The sequence below is a fragment of the Pleurodeles waltl genome, chromosome 3_2 (genome assembly GCF_031143425.1).
Source record: "Pleurodeles waltl isolate 20211129_DDA chromosome 3_2, aPleWal1.hap1.20221129, whole genome shotgun sequence".
Classification (NCBI taxonomy): domain Eukaryota; kingdom Metazoa; phylum Chordata; class Amphibia; order Caudata; family Salamandridae; genus Pleurodeles; species Pleurodeles waltl.
The window spans coordinates 90,471,988-90,496,561 of NC_090441.1; the positions used below are offsets into that span (position 1 = coordinate 90,471,988).

Sequence of the window (24,574 nt, forward strand, 5' to 3'; positions counted from 1 at the left end):
GGTGTTAGTTTGGTGACTGTGGGTGAAGGTGCATGCGCTGGAGGCTGTTGTGAGGTGGATGGCTGTTGGGTGGGTGTGTACCTGCGTTTGTGTATCTTGGGAGGTGGCGTCACAGACATACTGGGAGAGGACACAGGGGGCGTGTGAATGGCAGTGGGGGTGGTGACTGCACGTGAGCGGGCTGTGGTGGTGTGTGTGCTGGTGATGGACGTAGTGGCTGTAGATGTAGTCCATGCAGGTGTGAGTGGAGATGAGACTGGGAGGGAGGAGGGAGACGAGGAGGAGGGGGACACAGTGGAGGCAGTGGATGTTGGTGTGTCTGCATGTGTGTGATGCTTGCGTGAGTGCCTGTTTGATGTGTGGTACTTATGTTTGCTTGAGCTTCCCTTGTGTGTTGACGTGTGTGCATGCTGGTCTGCCTGGGTGCTTGGGATAGGCTGAGGTACAGGGGATTGGGTCTGGGTGGAGGAAGTTGGAGGGGGAGGCTAGACACAGGGACAATGGCTGCCATCATTGCTGAGGCCAGAGTCTGAAAAGCCCGCTGAAAGACCGCCTGACCAGAATGAATGCCCTCCAGGAATGCATTTGATTGCTGCAACTGCCTTTCTACACCCTGGATGGCATTCAAAATGGTAGACTGCCAGTGAGGGACCTGAGGAGGTCAATGGCCTCCTCACTGAGGGCAGCAGGGGTGACCGGGGCAGGGCCTGAGGTGCCTGGGGCGAAGGTGATGCCCACCCTCCTAGGTGAGCGGGCACGGAGCAAAGGCTGAGGGGCAGCTGGGAGGGCGGTGCTGGTAGGGGGGGTGGTGGCTGTACCTGTAGATGCGGGGGGCACAGATGTTGCCGCCACCACAAGGGAGCTCCCATCAGAGGACGAGTCCGTGTCACTGGAGTCAGCTCCTGTCCCCACTGTGGAGCTCCCCTCGCCCTCCGTCCCACTGGTGACCTCTCAGTCGGTTATCTCGCCCTCCAGGGCCATGTGGGATGCAGCTCCCTCCTGCTCCGGTGCCACTGCTCCTCCGCCTGATGATGCTAATGCACACAAGAACAGGGAGACCACAAAAAGGGGGGGGACGACAGAAGAAAGACATGTTGAGTGCATGCATTACCGCTACCGTTGGCGGACATGACAGACACAGAAGCCCCTTGCACTACGCCGCGCACTTGGCCTCCACTGTTCAATCCCTGGGAAATGGCCTACAAGGCTATGGACGACATCAGCACACATGGATGACACAGGGGCCTGACTAGGTGTACTTGGCACTGTACACAGGTGGGGTGGGGTGCCACTGGGTCTGCCAGAAGAAGGGGAACTTGCCTACTTAACTCGCCCTGGCCTAGGGAAACCCACAGCCCACCTTCCCTACCCAGACACCTCCACAGCGCGCAAAATCAGCAGAATGAGAGTGTACTCACCCCCTTGTAGCTGCTGTGATGCCCTCAAGCGCCCGTCCAACTCCGGGTACGCCACCGCCAGGATCCTGAACATCAGGGGGGTCAAGGTGCAACGGGCACCCCTCCCACGTTGGGAGGCCATCCCCACCTGGGCCTCCGCTGTCTTCTTGCTCCAGCGGCGAATGTCCTCCCATCTCTTGCGGCAGTGGGTGCTCCGTCTGTGGTAGACCCCCAGGGTCCGGACGTCCTTGGCGATGGCACGCCAAATATCCTTTTTCTGGTGGGCGCTGACCTACATGAATTGTACAGGGGGAAAAGAAAAGTTATAACCAAATGCACCGTCACAGTCATAGGCCCACATCCCTACCCTTGCCATGATGCACATGCACTCACCGTCGTTTCATGCACGCCTCAATCTCCCCCCCCCATCTTTCATCCACCCCACTCCACACAGGCATAGCCCATACAGCATGCTCCCAGTGTATTTACCTGTTTGTCTGGAGGACCGTAGAGTAGCGCGTACTGGGGGAGGACCCCATCCACGAGTTTCTCCAACTCCTCCGATGTGAAGGCAGGGGCCCTTTCCCCAGACGCACGTGCCATTGTCTCTTCCAGACCGAGGTCACAGCAGCACTTGCAGTGTAGGTCCTCTCCTGTCGAAGATCAGGTATCGAGTGATTGTACAGATAGAAAATGGCGGTCACGTCCGCGGCGGTGCGTACCGCCACCACCGGCGTACATCGTCATTGGCTCCTGAGACCCATAGGGTCCAATGTTAACCAATGCAGCATTGCGCCGCGGTCTTCGACCGCCTACCGCGACGATGTACAATGCCAGCACAGTTACCTCACATCCCATTGTCACACTTTACAGGTCAGGCAGCCGCCATTTCAGGGGCCCACATGGCTTAATTTCTAACTGCGTCACACATACCTAGGCCTTGCCTCAACACTCATACAAGCCATTATTTGGATTATGATTCGTGTTCTGTGTAAGCTGTGGGTACGTACCTCTGAGTTGTTTGACTCTGTGCTCGCTGTTGTCCTTTATAGGCACCGTCCGCTGGGACATGTGAGGAGATAGCGGCATCCTCCGGTGTACAGACCGCTGGTGGACCTGTCGACAATGGAGGAGAGACATGTGATCCTCACAGACAGGCTTGACCGTGCCATAATCCAGGAACTGTGTGCCCAGCTGGAGCCTGACCTGATGTCAGCTATCCGCCATCCCACAGGAATCCCCCCTCAAGTGCAGGTGCTGTCAGTACTCCATTTCCTAGCAAGTGGGTCATTTCAAACAACAGTGGCCATATCATCAGGGATGTCCCAGCCTATGCTTTCCAACGTGTTGTCCAGAGTGTTGTCTGCCCTGCTGAAACACATGCGGAGCTACATTGTTTTCCCTCAGGTGGAGGATTTGGCAACAGTTAAAGGAGACTTCGATGCCCTGGGACATATCCCCAACATCATAGGTGCCATTGATGGGACCCATGTGGTTTTGGTACCCCCCGCAGGAGTGAACAGGTGTACAGGAACCGGAAGAGTTATCATTCGATGAATGTGCAGATGGTGTGTTTGGCAGACCAGTACATCTCCCATGTTAATGCCAAGTTCCCTGGCTCAGTGCATGATGCCTACATCCTGCGGAATAGCAGCATCCCTTATGTGATGGGGCAACTCCAGAGGCACAGTGTGTGGCTAATTGGTGACTCTGGTTACCCCAACCTGTCATGGCTACTGACCCCAATGAGGAATCCCAGGACAAGGGCAGAGGAATGCTACAATGAGGCTCATGGGCGAACTCGGCAGATAATTGAGCGGACCTTCGGCCTCCTGAAGGCCAGGTCCTGCTGCCTCCATATGACAGGTGGATCCCTATTCTACTCACCAAAGAAGGTGTGCCAGATCATCGTGGCCTGCTGTATGCTTCACAACCTGGCTTTGCGACGCCAGGTGCCTTTTTTGCAAGAGGATGGTCCAGATGGTTGTGTTGTTGCAGCTGTGGAGCCTGTGGAGAGTGAAGACGAGGAAGCACAAGAAGAGGACATAGACAACATGAACACGGTGATCCAGCAATCTTTCGAGTGAGACACAGGTAAGACTACAAACTGGCCTACTACATTTACTTAAACACTACTAACTCTCTACTGTCAGTCCTTTTCATCCCAGTGTATGGTAACTGAGTTTTCACTTTCCCTTACGATTTCACGGATGTGTGTCCCACAGTGTGACATCTGCTTTGTTTCCCCATGGACTACAGCTATGTGACATTGGTATGTTGACATTACAATTGTAAAAGCATTTTGGCACTGTAATTACTAATACAGTATTTCGAAATCACAGACATACTCCTGATTGTTTTGTGCTTTAACGGTGTTTATTTAAGTGCTAAATAATGGAGGGGGTTGTAAATTGGTGAGGGGTGATGGAGGAGGAATGTCCATGGCAGCGTCCAATCTATTAGTATCACAGGTGCATTGTCCAAATGGGTCTGGGAAGTGGAGCTGGGGCAGTTTGAGGATGGACAGGGTGACAAAGTGGGACAGTAGGATGACATTCAGGGTGGTCTCATTACTTGGCGGGGGTCTTGGCATTTTTCTCTGTCTTTGTCCTGGATCTCAGGGACCGTTTGCGGGGTGGTTCTCCCTCTGCAGGGGGTGGGGTGCTGGTGTGGTGGTCCTGTGGCAGAGCCTCCTGTCCACTAGCGCCAGCGGAGGTGGTGGGCAGTTCATCATCCATGCTAGTGTCAGGGGCCCTTTGTAGTGCCACAGTGTCCCTCAAGGTGGTGACTACTTCATTCAGCACCCCTACGATGGTTCCCAGGGTGGAATTGATGGCTCTGAGTTCCTCCCTGAAGCCCAAATACTGTTCCTCCTGCAGGTGCTGGGTTTCCTGAAACTTGGCCAGTACCGTTGCCATTGTCTCCTGGGAGTGGTGGTATGCTCCCATGATGTTGGAGAGGGCCTCGTGGAGAGTGGGTTCCCTGGGCCTGTCCTCCCCCTGTCGCACAGCAGCCCTCCCAGTTCCCCTGTTTCCCTGGGCCTCTGTCCCCTGGACCGTGTGCCCACTGCCACTGCCCCCAGGTCCCTGTTGTTGTTGGGGTGGTGGGTTAGCCTGGGTTCCCTGTAGTGATGGACACACTGCTGATTGACGTGTCCTGGGGACAGAGGTATGGGCCCGCTGGGTGGGTGCTGTGCTGGTGTTTCCAGAGGGGGGAAGGTCTGCAGTGGCCTGTGGCAGTGTGAGGGGAACCGACTGTCCCGAGGTCCCCGATGGGCCGGGCTGGTCATCTAGATCCAATTGGACAGAGCTGCTGTCCTCACTGTGGGCCTCTTCTGTTGGTGGTGTGGACATGTCCGGACCATCCTGTGCGGTGACGTTGGGTAGGGGTCCTGCAGGGGTATAAAAGCATGATTTTTGCATCTGTGTGTGCCATGGTGTGCTATGGGTGGGTGATCGTGTACCCCAGTGCTTGCATTCCTGTGTGGGAGCTTGTGTGATGGTGGTTTGGGGGGTGTATGGGTATGTGCAGTGGCCATGCTTTGGTGATGGGTGTCCATGCTTTGTAGTTGCATGCGTGGCTTGGTGTTGGGATGGGTGGGTTGTGATAGTGGGACATTTGTGAGGAGTAGGAGTGATGGGGTGAGGGTGAGGGTGGGGGTATGTGATGGCATGCAGGTGGGGTGGGGGGGATAAAGTAGTTAAGATCTGACTTACCAGAGTCCATTCTTCCATCTACTCCTGCGAGGCCCTCTGGATGCAGAATCGCCAAGACCTGCTCCTCCCATGTTGTAAGTTGTGGGGGAGGAGGTGGGGTTCCGCCGCCAGTCCTCTGTACCCCTACCTGGTGTCTTGAGACCACGGAACGCACCTTCCCCCGTAGGTCGTTCCACCTCTTCCTGATGTCATCCCGTGTTCTTAGGTGCTGTCCCACTGCGTTTACCCTGTCGACTATTCTTCGCCATAGATCTATCTTCCTAGCAATGGAGGTCTGCTGCACCTGTGATCCGAATAGCTGTGGCTCCACCCGGACGATTTCCTCCACCATAACCCTGAGTTCCTCCTCCGAGAACCTGGAGTGTCTTTGCGGTGCCATGGGGGGGTGTGAGTGATGTGTGGGGTGGTGTGTGTTGTGATGGGTGGGGTGATATTTAATGGTGTGTTGTGTGAGGTGCGTGGAAGTAATGTGGGTGATGGTATTGGATGCCTGTGGATGCTTGGTAGTAGTTTGTTGTGTCTCTCTCTGGCCTTCTTTCTGTATTTTTGGTCGTAGGGGTTTGTGGGTGATGTGGCTGTGTGTTTTATATTGTATTGGGTGTGTGGGAGTGGTGTGTGTATGTGTATCAGGTGTGTGTATTTCGAATTGTCCAATGTGGCTGTGTTTTGTATATGTGTGTGTATTATGAGCGCAGCGGTGTGTACCGCCAATGGAATACCGCGGTTGAAAGACCGTCGCGTGGATTCGTGGGTCGTGATAGTGTGGGCGTGTTTCTGTTGACGTGGCGGTGTCGGTTTTGTTTTTGCCAGTTTATCACTGACCTTTGGTGTGGCGGACTTCTGTGGGTGTCTGTATTTTGGCGGGTTCCGTGCTGTGGGTCATAATGGCTGTGGCGGGATTCCGCGGCCGCGGCGGTGTGTTGGCGGTCTTCTGTACGGCGGTAAGCGGCTTTTACCGCTAATGTTGAAATCAGGGCCTATGTTTCAAATGGATGTCCTAGGCTTGGGATGCAACAGGCTAGGGCTTTAAATATTTAAATGATGTGTACATTCAGAATCATGTGTTTAAGCTGTCTGCCCCAAATGGAGCACTATGTATAATGATGTTTCTTTTTACAGCTTACATACTCCGGGTGCTTGCTAACTCTGAAAGCCTTCTCCCACTATACTCCTAAACCTTGCATGAAAAATTTACCTTGACCTACTTCCGCTTGATTCCTCTCCTTTATTTCTTCACTGACCTTCTTCTTACCTTCATTCCTTTGCATACCTTCTATTTCTGAGAATAGCTACCTCTCAATCTTGTGCCTGCCTACCTCAATCCTTCTTATTGTAATTCTGCAATTGGCTGATACCTCATTTCATAGATCACAACCTCCCCTCCTTAAAATCCTATCCCTATAACTAAACATTACCTAATCTCTTGCACCCTATCTAGCTCCCCGACCCTTCCCCTAAAATCACAGAGCCCCTGCTAATTATCACACAACTGTGCAAAACAAAAGTACCGAATATGGATATTGCCCAGAACCATGGACTACCCCAGGACCCAGAGAAAATACCTCAGCGAAACACATTTCCAATGTAAATTGACGGAGGGGGATTGGAAATTGTAAGCATTTTGCTTTTTCGGTCTTTGCTGTCTTAAATCGATGTATTCAATATTGGCAACGTTTCTATAGCATGACTATGATTGTTTAGATCCTCCCATATAGCATTGAGGCTGCATTGAGTTAGAAGTGTGTCATGGAAACTAATGCAAGAAGAGGGAATGCCTCTCGTGCCCAAACTGCATAATAAGAGAGTCATAAAGGGTTCATCGGGCCCTTCACACTCCGGACCCCAGTGCCACTGCACCTGCTGCACTATTGATAACTACACTCCTGTGAGGTGAATATGAAGTGTGCTGTATCCGCTTCGTCAGGGTGTGGGTGTGTGCACGGTCAGCTTCTGTGCAGTGTGTGTTCACACGTGTCTCACAAGTGTTTTACTGAGAATTAACAGTTTGTTCCTCTTCCTCTGGTTGGTGGTTTCAGGTGGAGGGGAAATGCAGGAGAGGAGCCTCATCCTTATGCAAGACCCCAGGAGACAGGGGAAAGAGGAGGAGTTGTCTCTTCTGGAGTCACTTCCCTGAGTCACGAGTTCCTGCTCTATAAAAACTAAGAGAATCGTTGTCCCTGCACAGCGCCAGTCAGAGAGTACCGTAAGAGACCGTGTATCGTACAGTCACCCTTCTAGTAGGTAAGAGATTCACCCTGTCTGTGCTGTGTCTGAGAGAGGTCACCCTGTCTCTAGTGTATCTGACAGAGAGCACAGGAGGTAAGAGATTCACCCTGTCTGCATTGTATCTGAGAGAGGGCACCCTGTCTCTAGTGTATCCGAGAGAGGACACAGGAGGCAGCAGATTCACCCTGTCTGTACTGTATCTGAGAGAGGGCACCCTGTCTCTAGTGTATCCGAGAGAGGACACAGGGGATAGCAGATTCACCCTGTCTGTGTTGTGTCTGAGAGAGGGCACCCTGTCTCTAGTGTAGCAGATTCACCCTGTCAGTACTGTGTCTGAGAGAGGGCAGAGGAGGAAGGGGATTCACCCTGTCTGCAGTGTATCTGAGAGAAGGTGCTGTAGGTAAGAGATACTCCCTGTCTGTAGTGTATCTGACAGAGAGCACAGGGGGTAAGAGATTCACCCTGTCTGTACTGTATCTGATATAGGCGCAGTAGTTGAGAGATCTTCCCTGTCTGTACTGTATCTGGTAGAGGAGGTAAGAGAGTCACCCTGACTGCAGGTTATCTGAAAGAGAATGATGGAGGTAAGAGATTCACCCTGTCTGTATTTTATCTGAGAGGGCAGTGGCGGTAAAGGATTCACCCTGTCTATAGTGTATCTGACAGAGAGCACAGGGGGTAAGCGATTCACCCTGTCTGTACTGTATCTGAGAGAGGGCACCCTGTCTCTAGTGTATCTGAGAGAGGACACTGGAGGTAGCAGATTCACCCTGTCTGTGCTGTATCTGGTAGAGAGTGATGGAGGTAAGCGATTCGCCCTGACTGTAGTTTATCAGAGAGAGGGCAGGGGAGGTAAGAGATTCGCCCTGTCTGTAGTTTATCAGAGAGAGGGCAGGGGAGGTAAGAGATTCACCCAGTCTACAGTGTATCTGAGAGAGGGCGCTGGAGGTAAGAGAGTCACCCTGTCTGCACTGTCTGTCTGTATCTGAGAGAGGGCAGAGGAGGTAAGAGTCACCCTGTCTGCACTGTCTGTCTGTATCTGAGAGAGGGAGCTGGAGGTAGGAGAGTCCCCCTGTCTGCACTGTCTGTCTCTATCTGAGAGAGGGCAGAGGAGGTAAGAGATTCACCCTGTCTGTACTGTATTTGGCAGAGAGCAGAGGAGGTAAGAGACTCTCCTGTAGTGTCTCTGAGAGATGGCAGCGAAGGTAAGAGATTCACTCTGTCTGTACAGTACCTGAGAGGCGGAAATGAGGGTAAAAGATTCACATTGTCTGTAGTGTTTCTGAGCTAGGGCGCTGGAGGTAAGAGAGTCACCCTGTCTGCACTGTCTGTATCTGAGAGAGGACAGAGGAGGTAAGAGATTCACCCTGTCTGCACTGTCTCTATCTGAGAGAGGGCAGAGGAGGTAGGAGAGTCACCCTGTCTGCACTGTCTGTCTGTATCTGAGAGAGGGCAGAGGAGGTGACTATTCACCATGTCTTTAGTGTATCTGAGAGAGGACAGCAGAATGAGATTCACCCTGTCTGTACTGAATGTATCTGAGACAGAGCACTGAGGGATTCCCCCTGTTTGTCCTGTATCCGAGAGAGGCAAGCGAGGGTAAGAGACTCACCCTGTCTCTGATGGAAGGCACAGCCATGAGAGATGTACAGTGCCTATGGCACAGCAGGTTAGAGGCATGCCATCACTATACAATGTCTCTCAGAGGTGGGGGCAGGCTTCGGACTCTTCCAGAGCCCTTCCTGTACATGGTGATGCTGGGTGCTTCTGGGCATGATGGGGGTGGCGGGAGAATGCAGGCGATCAGAGTTAGATGTTAGGGGTTGGGGTGGGGGAGACTCTTCCAGAGCCCTCCCTGCCTGTGCATGTTGGTGCTGGGTGCTGCTGAGGTGGCGGGAGGGTGCAGGCGATCAGAGTTAGATGTTAGGAGTTGTGGTGGGGGAGACCCTCCCAGAGCCCTCCCTGCCTGTGCATGTTGATGCTGGGTGCTGCTGGGTGCTGCTGGGGTGCGGGGAGGATGCAGGCGATCAGAGTGAGATGTTAGGGGTTGGGGTGGTGGAGACTCTTCCAGAGCCCTCCCTGACTGTGCATGTTGGTGCTGGGTGCTGCTGAGGTGGCGGGAGGGTGCAGGCGATCAGAGTTAGATGTTAGGAGTTGTGGTGGGGGAGACTCTCCCAGAGCCCTCCCTGCCTGTGCATGTTGATGCATGTTGATGCTGGGTGCTGCTGGGGTGCGGGGAGGATGCAGGCGATCAGAGTGAGATGTTAGGGGTTGTGGTGGGGGAGACTCTCCCAGAGCCCTCCCTGCCTGTGCATGTTGGTGCTGGGTGCTGCTGGGGTGGCGGGAGGGTGCAGGCGATCAGAGTTAGATGTTAGGAGTTGTGGTGGGGAGACTCTCCCAGAGTCCTCCCTGCCTGTGCATGTTGATGCTGGGTGCTGGTGGGGTGCGGGGAGGATGCAGGCGATCAGAGTTAGATGTTAGGGGTTGTGGTGGGGGAGACTCTCCCAGAGCCCTCCCTGCCTGTGCATGTTTGTGCTGGGTGCTGCTGGGGTGGCGGGAGGATGCAGGCGATCAGAGTGAGATGTTAGGAGTTGTGGTGGGGGAGACTCTCCCAGAGCCCTCCCTGCCTGTGCATGTTGATGCTGGGTGCTGCTGGGCTGCGAGGAGGATGCAGGCAATCAGAGTTAGATGTTAGGGGTTGAGGGGGCGACTCTCCCAGAGCCCTGCCTGTCTGTACATGTTGATGCTGGGTGCTGCTGGGGTGGCGGGAGGATGCAGGCGATCAGAGTGAGATGTTAGGGGTTGGGGTGGGGGCGATTCTTCCAGAGCCCTCCCTGCCTGAACATGTTGATGCTGTGTGCTGCTGGGGTGCGGGGAGGATGCAGGCAATCAGAGTTAGATGTTAGGGGTTGAGGGGGCGACTCTCCCAGAGCCCTGCCTGTCTGTACATGTTGATGCTGGGTGCTGCTGGGGTGGCGGGAGGATGCAGGCGATCAGAGTGAGATGTTAGGGGTTGGGGTGGAGGCGACTCTTCCAGAGCCCTCCCTGCCTGTACATGTTGCTGCTGTGTGCTGCTGGGGTGCAGGGAGGATGCAGGCAATCAGAGTTAGATGTTAGGGGTTGAGGGGGAACTCTCCCAGAGCCCTCCCTGCCTGTACATGTTGATGCTGGGTGCTGCTGAGGTGGCGGGAGGGTGCAGGCCATCAGAGTTAGATGTTAGGTGTTGTGGTGGGGGAGACTCTCCCAGAGCTCTCCCTACCTGTGCATGTTGATGCTGGGTGCTGCTGGGGTGGCGGGAGGATGCAGGCGATCAGAGTGAGATGTTAGGGGATGTGGTGGGGGCGACTATTCCAGAGCCCTCCCTACCTGTGCATGTTGGTGCTGGGTGCCGCTGGGGTGGCGGGAGGATGCAGGCGATCAGAGTTTGATGTTAGGGGTTGGGGTGGGGGCGACTCTCCCAGAGCCCTCCCTGCCTGTACATGTTGATGCTGGGTGCTGCTGGGTTGGCGGGAGGATGCAGGCGATCAGAGTGAGATGTTAGGGGTTGGGGTGGGGGCAACTCTTCCAGAGCCCTCCCTGTCGGTGCATGTTGGTGCTGGGTGCTGCTGGGGTGGCGGGAGGATGCAGGCGATCAGAGTGAGATGTTAGGAGTTGTGGTGGGGGAGACTCTCCCAGAGCCCTCCCTGCCTGTGCATGTTGGTGCTGGGTGCTGCTGGGGTGGCGGGAGGATGCAGGCGATGAGAGTGAGATGTTAGGAGTTGTGGTGGGGGAGACTCTCCCAGAGCCCTCCCTGCCTGTGCATGTTGATTCTGGGTGCTGCTGGGGTGCGGGGAGGATGCAGGCGAATAGAGTTAGATGTTAGGGGTTGTGGTGGGGGAGACTCTCCCAGAGCCCTGCCTGCCTGTACATGTTGATGCTGGGTGCTGCTGGGGTGGCGGGAGGATGCAGGCGATCAGAGTGAGATGTTAGGGGGTGAGGGGGCGACTCTCCCAGAGTCCTGCCTGTACATGTTGATGCTGGGTGCTGCTGGGGTGCGGGGAGGAGGCAGGCATCCTCTAACTCTGTCCCTTGCGTGTCTTTCAGCCATGGGTCCTGTGAGAGCTGCACTTCGGTTGCTGCTGACATGGGGTTTGTTACAAGAAGCAGCATCTTCTTTCTACGGTAAGGCCTTGTTCTGCATTATCTGTTCCTACAAGCATCAGCGTCTCTCCTTAGTAAAGTCTGCAGAGAGCTTCCTACAAGTTTCAGAGATCCCGTCGGTCTTTCCTGCCCTCACCCTGAGCTCATCTGTTTTTATTTTGACTTCTTTGTGTTGTGTGTAACCTGTTTCAGTGGCTTTGGAGTGTGGCTAATGTCTTGACTTACCCGTATCGCTCCATTAAACTTTAGAGTCCGACTTACGTCCTGATTGAGATGGACCGCTCTAATGAGCTCTGGAGCCTGACTCACATCCTGACTGAGCTGTACTGCTCTGAAGTACTCTGACGCCTGGCTCACATCCTAACTGAGCTGTACTGCTCTGAAGTACTCTGACGCCTGGCTCACATCCTGACTGAGCTGTACTGCTCTAATGAGCTCTGTAACCTGGCTCACATCCTGACTGAGCTGTACTGCTCCGAAGTACTCTGACGCCTGGCTCACATCCTGACTGAGCAGTACTGCTCTAATGAGCTCTGTAACTTCGCTCACATCCTGACTGAGCTGTACTGCTCCGAAGTACTCTGACGCCGGCTCACATCCTGACTGACCTGTACTGCTCTGAAGTACTCTGGAGCCTGACTCACATCCTAACTGAGCTGTACTGCTCCAAAGTACTCTGGAGCCTGGCTCACATCCTAACTGAGCTGTAGTGCTCCGAAGTACTCTGGAGCCTGGCTCACATCCTGACTGAGCTGTACTGCTCTAATGAGCTCTGGAGCCTGCCTCACATCCTGACTGAGCTGTACTGCTCCGAAGTACTCTGGTGCCTGGCAAACATCCTAACTGAGCTGTACTGCTCCGAAGTACTCTGGAGCCTGGCTCACATCCTGACTGAGCTGTACTGCCCCAAAGTACTCTGGTGCCTGGCTCACATCCTAACTGAGCTGTACTGCTCCGAAGTACTCTGACGCCTGGCTCACATCCTGGCTGAGCTGTACTGCTTTAATGAGCTCTGTAACCTGGCTCACATCCTGACTGAGCTGTACTGCTCCGAAATACTCTGGAGCCTGGCTTACATCCTGACTGAGCTGTACTGCTCCGAAGTACTCTGGAGCCTGGCTCACATCCTGCCTGAGCTGTACTGCTCTAATGAGCTCTGGAGCCTGGCTCACATCCTGACTGAGCTCTACTGCTCCGAAGTACTCTGGAGTCTGGCTCACATCCTGACTGAGCTGTACTGCTCCGAAGTACTCTGACGCCTGGCTCACATCCTGACTGAGCTGTACTGCTCCGAAGTACTCTGGAGCCTGGCTCACATCCTGACTGAGCTGTACTGCTCTAATGAGCTCTGGAGCCTGGCTCACATCCTGACTGAGCTGTATTGCTCCGAAGTACTCTGGAGCCTGGCTCAGATCCTGACTGAGCTGTACTGCTCTAATGAGCTCTGGAGCCTGGCTCACATCCTGACTGACCTATACTGCTTTAATGAGCTCCTGACTGAGCTGTACTGCTCCGAAGTACTCTGGAGCCTAGCTTACATCCTAACTCAACTGTACTGGTCCGAAGTACTCTGGAGCCTGGCTCACATCCGGACTGAGCTGTACTGCTCTAATGGGCTCTGGAGCCTGGCTCACATCCTGATTGAGCTGTACTGCTCTGAAGTACTCTGGAGCCTGGCTCACATCCTGACTGAGTTGTACTGTTCTAATGAGCTCTGGAGCCTGGCTCACATCCTGACTGAGCTGTACTGCTCTGAAGTACTCTGGAGCTTGGCTCACATCCTGACTGAGCTGACTGAGCTGTACTGCTCTAATGAGCTCTGGAGCCTGGCTCACAACCTGACTGAGCTGTACTGCTCTGAAGTACTCTGGAACCTGGCTCACATCCTGACTGAGCTGACTGAGCTGTACTGCTCTAATGAGCTCTGGAGCCTGGTTCACATCCTGACTGAGCTGTACTGCTCCGAAGTACTCTGGAGCCTAGCTTACATCCTAACCGAGCTGTACTGCTCCGAAGTACTCTGGAGCCCGGCTCACATCCTGACTGAGCTGTACTGCTCTAATGAGCTCTGGAGCCTGGCTCACATCCTGACTGAGCTGTACCGCTCTGAAGTACTTTGGAGCCTGGCTCACATCCTGACTGAGCTGCACTGTTCCGAAGTACTCTGGAGTCTGCCTCACATCCTAACTGAGTTGTACTGCTTTGAAGTACTCTGGAGCCTGGCTCACATCCTGACTGAGCTGTACTGTTCCGAAGTACTCTAGAGCCTGGCTCACATCCTGACTGAGCTGTACTGCTCCGAAGTACTCTGGAGCCTAGTTTACATCCTAACTGAGCTGTACTGCTCTGAAGTACTCTGGAGCCTGGCTCACATCCTGACTGAGCTGTACTGCTCTAATGGGCTCTGGAGCCTGGCTCACATCCTGACTGAGCTGTACTGCTCCGAAGTACTCTAGAGCCTGGCTCACATCCTGACTGAGCTGTACTGCTCCGAAGTACTCTGGAGCCTAGTTTACATCCTAACTGAGCTGTACTGCTCTGAAGTACTCTGGAGTCTGGCTCACATCCTAACTGAGTTGTACTGCTTTGAAGTACTCTGGAGCCTGGCTCACATCCTGACTGAGCTGTACTGCTCTGAAGTACTCTAGAGCCTGGCTCACATCCTGACTGAGCTGTACTGCTCCGAAGTACTCTGGAGCCTGGCTCACATCCTGACTGAGCTGACTGAGCTGTACTGCTCTGAAGTACTCTGGAGCCTGGCTCACATCCTGACTGAGCTGTACTGCTCTGAAGTACTCTGGAGCCAGGCTCACATCCTGCCTGAGCTGTGATGCTCTAATGAGCTCTGTAACCTGGCTCACATCCTGACAGAGTTGTACCGCTCTGAAGTACTCTGGAGCCTGGCTCACGTCCTGACTGAGCTGTACTGCTCTAATGAGCTCTGGAGCCTGGCTCACATCCTGACTGAGCTGTACTGCTCTGAAGTACTCTGGAGCCTGGCTCACATCCTGCCTGAGCTGTGATGCTCTAATGAGCTCTGTAACCTGGCTCACATCCTGACTGAGTTGTACTGCTCTGAAGTACTCTGGAGCCTGGCTCACATCCTGACTGAGCCGTACTGCTCTAATGAGCTCTGGAGCCTGGCTCACATCCTGACTGAGCTGTACTGCTCTGAAGTACTCTGGAGCCTGGCTCACATCCTGACTGAGCTGTACTGCTCTGAAGTACTCTGGAGCCTGGCTCACATCCTGCCTGAGCTGTGATGCTCTAATGAGCTCTGTAACCTGGCTCACATCCTGACTGAGTTGTACTGCTCCGAAATACTCTGGAGCCTGGCTTACATCCTGACTGAGCTGTACTGCTCCGAAGAACTCTGGAGCCTGGCTCACATCCTGACTGAGCTGTACTGCTCTAATGAGCTCTGGAGCCTGGCTCACATCCTGACTGAGCTCTACTGCTCCGAAGTACTCTGGAGCCTGGCTCACATCCTGACTGAGCTGTACTGCTCCGAAGTACTCTGACGCCTGGCTCACATCCTGACTGAGCTGTACTGCTCTGAAGTACTCTGGAGCCTGGCTCACATCCTGACTGAGCTGTACTGCTCTGAAGTAATCTGGAGCCTGGCTCACATCCTGACTGACCTGTACTGCTCTAATGAACTCTGGAGCCTGGCTCACATCCTGACTGACCTGTACTGCTTTAATGAGCTCCTGACTGAGCTGTACTGCTCCGACGTACTCTGGAGCCTAGCTTACATCCTAACTGAGCTGTACTGGTCCGAAGTACTCTGGAGCCTGGCTCACATCCTGACTGAGCTGTACTGCTCTAATGAGCTCTGGAGCCTGGCTCACATCCTGACTGAGCTGTACTGCTCTGAAGTACCCTGGAGCCTGGTTCACATCCTGACTGAGTTGTACTGCTCTAATGAGCTCTGGAGCCTGGCTCACATCCTGACTGAGCTGTACTGCTCTGAAGTACTCTGGAGCCTGGCTCACATCCTGACTGAGCTGACTGAGCTGTACTGCTCTAATGAGCTCTGGAGCCTGGCTCACATCCTGACTGAGCTGTACTGCTCCGAAGTGCTCTGGAGCCTAGCTTACATCCTAACTGAGCTGTACTGCTCCGAAGTACTCTGGAGCCCGGCTCACATCCTGACTGAGCTGTACTGCTCTAATGAGCTCTGGAGCCTGGCTCACATCCTGACTGAGCTGTACCGCTCTGAAGTACTCTGGAGCCTGGCTCACATCCTGACTGAGCTGCACTGTTCCGAAGTACTCTGGAGTCTGGCTCACATCCTAACTGAGTTGTACTGCTTTGAAGTACTCTGGAGCCTGGCTCACATCCTGACTGAGCTGTACTGCTCCGAAATACTCTGGAGCCTGGCTTACATCCTGACTGAGCTGTACTGCTCCGAAGTACTCTGGAGCCTGGCTCACATCCTGACTGAGCTGTACTGCTCTAATGAGCTCTGGAGCCTGGCTCACATCCTGACTGAGCTCTACTGCTCCGAAGTACTCTGGAGTCTGGCTCACATCCTGACTGAGCTGTACTGCTCCAAAGTACTCTGACGCCTGGCTCACATCCTGACTGAGCTGTACTGCTCCGAAGTACTCTGGAGCCTGGCTCACATCCTGACTGAGCTGTACTGCTCTAATGAGCTCTGGAGCCTGGCTCACATCCTGACTGAGCTGTATTGCTCCGAAGTACTCTGGAGCCTGGCTCAGATCCTGATTGAGCTGTACTGCTCTAATGAGCTCTGGAGCCTGGCTCACATCCTGACTGACCTATACTGCTTTAATGAGCTCCTGACTGAGCTGTACTGCTCCGAAGTACTCTGGAGCCTAGCTTACATCCTAACTCAACTGTACTGGTCCGAAGTACTCTGGAGCCTGGCTCACATCTGGACTGAGCTGTACTGCTCTAATGGGCTCTGGAGCCTGGCTCACATCCTGATTGAGCTGTACTGCTCTGAAGTACTCTGGAGCCTGGCTCACATCCTGACTGAGTTGTACTGTTCTAATGAGCTCTGGAGCCTGGCTCACATCCTGACTGAGCTGTACTGCTCTGAAGTACTCTGGAGCCTGGCTCACATCCTGACTGAGCTGACTGAGCTGTACTGCTCTAATGAGCTCTGGAGCCTGGCTCACAACCTGACTGAGCTGTACTGCTCTGAAGTACTCTGGAATCTGGCTCACATCCTGACTGAGCTGACTGAGCTGTACTGCTCTAATGAGCTCTGGAGCCTGGCTCACATCCTGACTGAGCTGTACTGCTCCGAAGTATTCTGGAGCCTAGCTTACATCCTAACCGAGCTGTACTGCTCCGAAGTACTCTGGAGCCCGGCTCACATCCTGACTGAGCTGTACTGCTCTAATGAGCTCTGGAGCCTGGCTCACATCCTGACTGAGCTGTACCGCTCTGAAGTACTTTGGAGCCTGGCTCACATCCTGACTGAGCTGCACTGTTCCGAAGTACTCTGGAGTCTGCCTCACATCCTAACTGAGTTGTACTGCTTTGAAGTACTCTGGAGCCTGGCTCACATCCTGACTGAGCTGTACTGCTCCGAAGTACTCTAGAGCCTGGCTCACATCCTGACTGAGCTGTACTGCTCCGAAGTACTCTGGAGCCTAGTTTACATCCTAACTGAGCTGTACTGCTCCGAAGTACTCTGGAGCCTGGCTCACATCCTGACTGAGCTGTACTGCTCTAATGGGCTCTGGAGCCTGGCTCACATCCTGACTGAGCTGTACTGCTCCGAAGTACTCTGGAGCCTAGTTTACATCCTAACTGAGCTGTACTGCTCCGAAGTACTCTGGAGTCTGGCTCACATCCTAACTGAGTTGTACTGCTTTGAAGTACTCTGGAGCCTGGCTCACATCTTGACTGAGCTGTACTGCTCTGAAGTACTCTAGAGCCTGGCTCACATCCTGACTGAGCTGTACTGCTCCGAAGTACTCTGGAGCCTGGCTCACATCCTGACTGAGCTGACTGAGCTGTACTGCTCTGAAGTACTCTGGAGCCTGGCTCACATCCTGACTGAGCTGTACTGCTCTGAAGTACTCTGGAGCCAGGCTCACATCCTGCCTGAGCTGTGATGCTCTAATGAGCTCTGGAGCCTGGCTCACATCCTGACTGAGCTGTACTGCTCTGAAGTACTCTGGAGCCTGGCTCACATCCTGCCTGAGCTGTGATGCTCTAATGAGCTCTGTAACCTGGCTCACATCCTGACTGAGTTGTACTGCTCTGAAGTACTCTGGAGCCTGGCTCACATCCTGACTGAGCCGTACTGCTCTAATGAGCTCTGGAGCCTGGCTCACATCCTGACTGAGCTGTACTGCTCTGAAGTACTCTGGAGCCTGGCTCACATCCTGACTGAGCTGTACTGCTCTGAAGTACTCTGGAGCCTGGCTCACATCCTGCCTGAGCTGTGATGCTCTAATGAGCTCTGTAACCTGGCTCACATCCTGACTGAGTTGTACTGCTCCGAAATACTCTGGAGCCTGGCTTACATCCTGACTGAGCTGTACTGCTCCGAAGAACTCTGGAGCCTGGCTCACATCCTGACTGAGCTGTACTGCTCTAATGAGCTCTGGAGCCTGGCTCACATCCTGACTGAGCTCTACTGCTCCGAAGTACTCTGGAGCCTGGCTCACATCCTGACTGAGCTGTACTGCTCCGAAGTACTCTGACGCCTGGCTCACATCCTGACTGAGCTGTACTGCTCTGAAGTACTCTGGAGCCTGGCTCACATCCTGACTGAGCTGTACTGCTCTGAAGTAATCTGGAGCCTGGCTCACATCCTGACTGACCTGTACTGCTCTAATGAACTCTGGAGCCTGGCTCACATCCTGACTGACCTGTACTGCTTTAATGAGCTCCTGACTGAGCTGTACTGCTCCGACGTACTCTGGAGCCTAGCTTACATCCTAACTGAGCTGTACTGGTCCGAAGTACTCTGGAGCCTGGCTCACATCCTGACTGAGCTGTACTGCTCTAATGAGCTCTGGAGCCTGGCTCACATCCTGACTGAGCTGTACTGCTCTGAAGTACCCTGGAGCCTGGTTCACATCCTGACTGAGTTGTACTGCTCTAATGAGCTCTGGAGCCTGGCTCACATCCTGACTGAGCTGTACTGCTCTGAAGTACTCTGGAGCCTGGCTCACATCCTGACTGAGCTGACTGAGCTGTACTGCTCTAATGAGCTCTGGAGCCTGGCTCACATCCTGACTGAGCTGTACTGCTCCGAAGTGCTCTGGAGCCTAGCTTACATCCTAACTGAGCTGTACTGCTCCGAAGTACTCTGGAGCCCGGCTCACATCCTGACTGAGCTGTACTGCTCTAATGAGCTCTGGAGCCTGGCTCACATCCTGACTGAGCTGTACCGCTCTGAAGTACTCTGGAGCCTGGCTCACATCCTGACTGAGCTGCACTGTTCCGAAGTACTCTGGAGTCTGGCTCACATCCTAACTGAGTTGTACTGCTTTGAAGTACTCTGGAGCCTGGCTCACATCCTGACTGAGCTGTACTGCTCCGAAATACTCTGGAGCCTGGCTTACATCCTGACTGAGCTGTACTGCTCCGAAGTACTCTGGAGCCTGGCTCACATCCTGACTGAGCTGTACTGCTCTAATGAGCTCTGGAGCCTGGCTCACATCCTGACTGAGCTCTACTGCTCCGAAGTACTCTGGAGTCTGGCTCACATCCTGACTGAGCTGTACTGCTCCAAAGTACTCTGACGCCTGGCTCACATCCTGACTGAGCTGTACTGCTCCGAAGTACTCTGGAGCCTGGCTCACATCCTGACTGAGCTGTACTGCTCTAATGAGCTCTGGAGCCTGGCTCACATCCTGACTGAGCTGTATTGCTCCGAAGTACTCTGGAGCCTGGCTCAGATCCTGATTGAGCTGTACTGCTCTAATGAGCTCTGGAGCCTGGCTCACATCCTGACTGACCTATACTGCTTTAATGAGCTCCTGACTGAGCTGTACTGCTCCGAAGTACTCTGGAGCCTAGCTTACATCCTAACTCAACTGTACTGGTCCGAAGTACTCTGGAGCCTGGCTCACATCTGGACTGAGCTGTACTGCTCTAATGGGCTCTGGAGCCTGGCTCACATCCTGATTGAGCTGTACTGCTCTGAAGTACTCTGGAGCCTGGCTCACATCCTGACTGAGTTGTACTGTTCTAATGAGCTCTGGAGCCTGGCTCACATCCTGACTGAGCTGTACTGCTCTGAAGTACTCTGGAGCCTGGCTCACATCCTGACTGAGCTGTACTGCTCTAATGAGCTCTGGAGCCTGGCTCACAACCTGACTGAGCTGTACTGCTCTGAAGTACTCTGGAATCTGGCTCACATCCTGACTGAGCTGACTGAGCTGTACTGCTCTAATGAGCTCTGGAGCCTGGCTCACATCCTGACTGAGCTGTACTGCTCCGAAGTACTCTGGAGCCTAGCTTACATCCTAACCGAGCTGTACTGCTCCGAATTACTCTGGAGCCCGGCTCACATCCTGACTGAGCTGTACTGCTCTAATGAGCTCTGGAGCCTGGCTCACATCCTGACTGAGCTGTACCGCTCTGAAGTACTTTGGAGCCTGGCTCACATCCTGACTGAGCTGCACTGTTCCGAAGTACTCTGGAGTCTGCCTCACATCCTAACTGAGTTGTACTGCTTTGAAGTACTCTGGAGCCTGGCTCACATCCTGACTGAGCTGTACTGCTCCGAAGTACTCTAGAGCCTGGCTCACATCCTGACTGAGCTGTACTGCTCCGAAGTACTCTGGAGCCTAGTTTACATCCTAACTGAGCTGTACTGCTCCGAAGTACTCTGGAGCCTGGCTCACATCCTGACTGAGCTGTACTGCTCTAATGGGCTCTGGAGCCTGGCTCACATCCTGACTGAGCTGTACTGCTCCGAAGTACTCTGGAGCCTAGTTTACATCCTAACTGAGCTGTACTGCTCCGAAGTACTCTGGAGTCTGGCTCACATCCTAACTGAGTTGTACTGCTTTGAAGTACTCTGGAGCCTGGCTCACATCTTGACTGAGCTGTACTGCTCTGAAGTACTCTAGAGCCTGGCTCACATCCTGACTGAGCTGTACTGCTCCGAAGTACTCTGGAGCCTGGCTCACATCCTGACTGAGCTGACTGAGCTGTACTGCTCTGAAGTACTCTGGAGCCTGGCTCACATCCTGACTGAGCTGTACTGCTCTGAAGTACTCTGGAGCCAGGCTCACATCCTGCCTGAGCTGTGATGCTCTAATGAGCTCTGTAACCTGGCTCACATCCTGACAGAGTTGTACCGCTCTGAAGTACTCTGGAGCCTGGCTCACATCCTGACTGAGCTGTACTGCCCTAATGAGCTCTGGAGCCTGGCTCACATCCTGACTGAGCTGTACTGCTCTGAAGTACTCTGGAGCCTGGCTCACATCCTGCCTGAGCTGTGATGCTCTAATGAGCTCTGTAACCTGGCTCACATCCTGACTGAGTTGTACTGCTCTGAAGTACTCTGGAGCCTGGCTCACATCCTGACTGAGCCGTACTGCTCTAATGAGCTCTGGAGCCTGGCTCACATCCTGACTGAGCTGTACTGCTCTGAAGTACTCTGGAGCCTGGCTCACATCCTGACTGAGCTGTACTGCTCTGAAGTACTCTGGAGCCTGGCTCACATCCTGACTGAGCTGTACTGCTCTGAAGTACTCTGGAGCCTGGCTCACATCCTGCCTGAGCTGTGATGCTCTAATGAGCTCTGTATCCTGGCTCACATCCTGACTGAGTTGTACTGCTCCGAAATACTCTGGAGCCTGGCTTACATCCTGACTGAGCTGTACTGCTCCGAAGTACTCTGGAGCCTGGCTCCCATCCTGACTGAGCTGTACTGCTCTAATGAGCTCTGGAGCCTGGCTCACATCCTGACTGAGCTCTACTGCTCCGAAGTACTCTGGAGCCTGGCTCACATCCTGACTGAGCTGTACTGCTCCGAAGTACTCTGACGCCTGGCTCACATCCTGACTGAGCTGTACTGCTCCGAAGTACTCTGGAGCCTGGCTCACATCCTGACTGAGCTGTACTGCTCTAATGAGCTCTGGAGCCTGGCTCACATCCTGAGTGAGCTGTACTGCTCCGAAGTAATCTGGAGCCTGGCTCACATTCTGACTGAGCTGTACTGCTCTAATGAACTCTGGAGCCTGGCTCACATCCTGACTGACGTGTACTGCTTTAATGAGCTCCTGACTGAGCTGTACTGCTCCGAAGTACTCTGGAGCCTAGCTTACATCCTAACTGAGCTGTACTGGTCCGAAGTACTCTGGAGCCTGGCTCACATCCTGACTGAGCTGTACTGCTCTAATGAGCTCTGGAGCCTGGCTCACATCCTGACTGAGCTGTACTGCTCTAATGAGCTCTGGAGCCTGGCTCACATCCTGACTGAGCTGTACTGCTCTGAAGTACCCTGGAGCCTGGTTCACATCCTGACTGAGTTGTACTGCTCTAATGAGCTCTGGAGCCTGGCTCACATCCTGACTGCGCTATACTGCTCTGAAGTACTCTGGAGCCTGGCTCACATCCTGACTGAGCTGACTGAGCTGTACTGCTCTAATGAGCTCTGGAGCCTGGCTCACATCCTGACTGAGCTGTACTGCTCTGAAGTACTCTGGAACCTGGCTCACATCCTGACTGAGCTGACTGAGCTGTACTGCTCTAATGAGCTCTCGAGCCTGGCTCACATCCTGACTGAGCTGTACTGCTCCAAAGTGCTCTGGAGCCTAGCTTACATCCTAACTGAGCTGTACTGCTCCGAAGTACTCTGGAGCCCGGCTCACATCCTGACTGAGCTGTACTGCTCTAATGAGCTCTGGAGCCTGGCTCACATCCTGACTGAGCTGTACCGCTCTGAAGTACTCTGGAGCCTGGCTCACATCCTGACTGAGCTGCACTGTTCCGAAGTACTCTGGAGTCTGGCTCACATCCTAACTGAGTTGTACTGCTTTGAAGTACTCTGGAGCCTGGCTCACATCCTGACTGAGCTGTACTGCTCCGAAGTACTCTAGAGCCTGGCTCACATCCTGACTGAGCTGTACTGCTCCGAAGTACTCTGGAGCCTAGCTTACATCCTAACTGAGCTGTACTGCTCCGAAGTACTCTGGAGCCTGGCTCACATCCTGACTGAGCTGTACTGCTCTAATGAGCTCTGGAGCCTTGCTCACATCCTGACTGAGCTGTACTGCTTCGAAGTACTCTGGAGCCTGGCTCACATCCTGACTGAGCTGCACTGTTCCGAAGTACTCTGGAGTCTGGCTCACATCCTAACTGAGGTGTACTGCTTTGAAGTACTCTGGAGCCTGGCTCACATCCTGACTGAGCTGTACTGCTCTGAAGTACTCTAGAGCCTGGCTCACATCCTGACTGAGCTGTACTGCTCCGAAGTACTCTGGAGCCTGGCTCACATCCTGACTGAGCTGACTGAGCTGTACTGCTCTGAAGTACTCTGGAGCCTGGCTCACATCCTGACTGAGCTGTACTGCTCTGAAGTACTCTAGAGCCTGGCTCACATCCTGCCTGATCTGTGATGTTCTAATGAGCTCTGTAACCTGGCTCACATCCTGACTGAGTTGTACTGCTCTGAAGTACTCTGGAGCCTGGCTCACATCCTGACTGAGCTGTATGGCTCTAATGAGCTCTGGAGCCTGGCTCACATCCTGACTGAGCTGTACTGCTCTGAAGTACTCTGGAGCCTGGCTCACATCCTGCCTGAGCTGTGATGCTCTAATGAGCTCTGTAACCTGGCTCACATCCTGACTGAGTTGTACTGCTCTGAAGTACTCTGGAGCCTGGCTCACATCCTGACTGAGCTGTACTGCTCTAATGAGCTCTGGAGCCTGGCTCACATCCTGACTGAGCTGTACTGCTCTGAAGTACTCTGGAGCCTGGCTCACATCCTGCCTGAGCTGTGATGCTCTAAAGAGCTCTGTAACCTGGCTCACATCCTGACTGAGTTGTACTGCTCTGAAGTACTCTGGAGCTTGCCTCACATCCTGACTGAGCTGCACTGCTCCCAAGTACTCTGGAGCCTAGCTTACATCCTAACTGAGCTGTACTGCTCCGAAGTACTCTGGAGCCTGGCTCACATCCTGACTGAGCTGTACTGCTCCGAAGTACTCTGACGCCTGGCTCACATCCTGACTGAGCTGTACTGCTTTAATGAGCTCTGTAACCTGGCTCACATCCTGACTGAGCTGTTCTGCTCCGAAGTACTCTGGAGTCTGGCTCACATCCTACGTGAGCTGTACTGGTCTGAAGTACTCTGGAGCCTGGCTCACATCCTGACTGAGCTGTACTGCTCCGAAGTACTCTGACGCCTGGCTCACATCCTGACTGACCTGTACTGCTCTGAAGTACTCTGGAGCCTGACTCACATCCTAACTGAGCTGTACTTCTCCGAAGTACTCTGGACCCTGGCTCACATCCTAACTGAGCTGTACTGCTCCGAAGTACTCTGGAGCGCGGCTCACATCCTGACTGAGCTGTACTGCTCTAATGAGCTCTGGAGCCTGCCTCACATCCTGACTGAGCTGTACTGCTCCGAAGTACTCTAGAGCCTGGCTCACATCCTGACTGAGCTGTACTGCTCCGAAGTACTCTGGAGCCTGGCTCACATCCTAACTGAGCTGTACTGCTCCGAAGTACTCTGGAGCCTGGCTCACATCCTGGCTGACCTGTAGTGCTATAATGAGCTCTGAAACCTGGCTCACATCCTGACTGAGCTGTACTGCTCCGAAATACTCTGGAGCCTGTCTCACATCCTGACTGAGCTGTACTGCTCTAATGAGCTCTGGAGCTTGGCTCACATCCTGACTGAGTTGTACTGCTCCGAAGTACTCTGGAGAGCCTGTCTCACATCCTGAGTGAGCTGTACTGCTCCGAAGTACTCTGACGCCTGGCTCACATCCTGACTGAGCTGTACTGCTCCGAAGTACTCTGGAACCTGGCTCACATCCTGACTGAGCTGTACTGCTCTAATGAGCTCTGGAGCCTGGCTCACATCCTGCCTGACCTTTACTGCTTTAATGAGCTCCTGACTGAGCTATACTGCTCCGA

The 24,574-nt window shown here is 53.8% G+C and overlaps 1 protein-coding gene across 1 annotated transcript in view; it reads left to right on the forward strand.

Annotated features, from left to right (window-relative positions):
* The first annotated feature begins 7,274 nt into the window (after positions 1–7,274).
* The window catches only part of LOC138286513 (eosinophil peroxidase-like), a 122,743-nt gene continuing 105,443 nt past the window's right edge, over positions 7,275–24,574 (forward strand). Inside the window, exons 1-2 of the mRNA XM_069226866.1 lie at positions 7,275–7,354; positions 11,423–11,500. Of these exons, the coding sequence (XP_069082967.1) occupies positions 11,425–11,500 (76 nt within the window). The 5' untranslated portion in view covers positions 7,275–7,354; positions 11,423–11,424. The remainder of the gene's footprint in view (positions 7,355–11,422; positions 11,501–24,574) is intronic.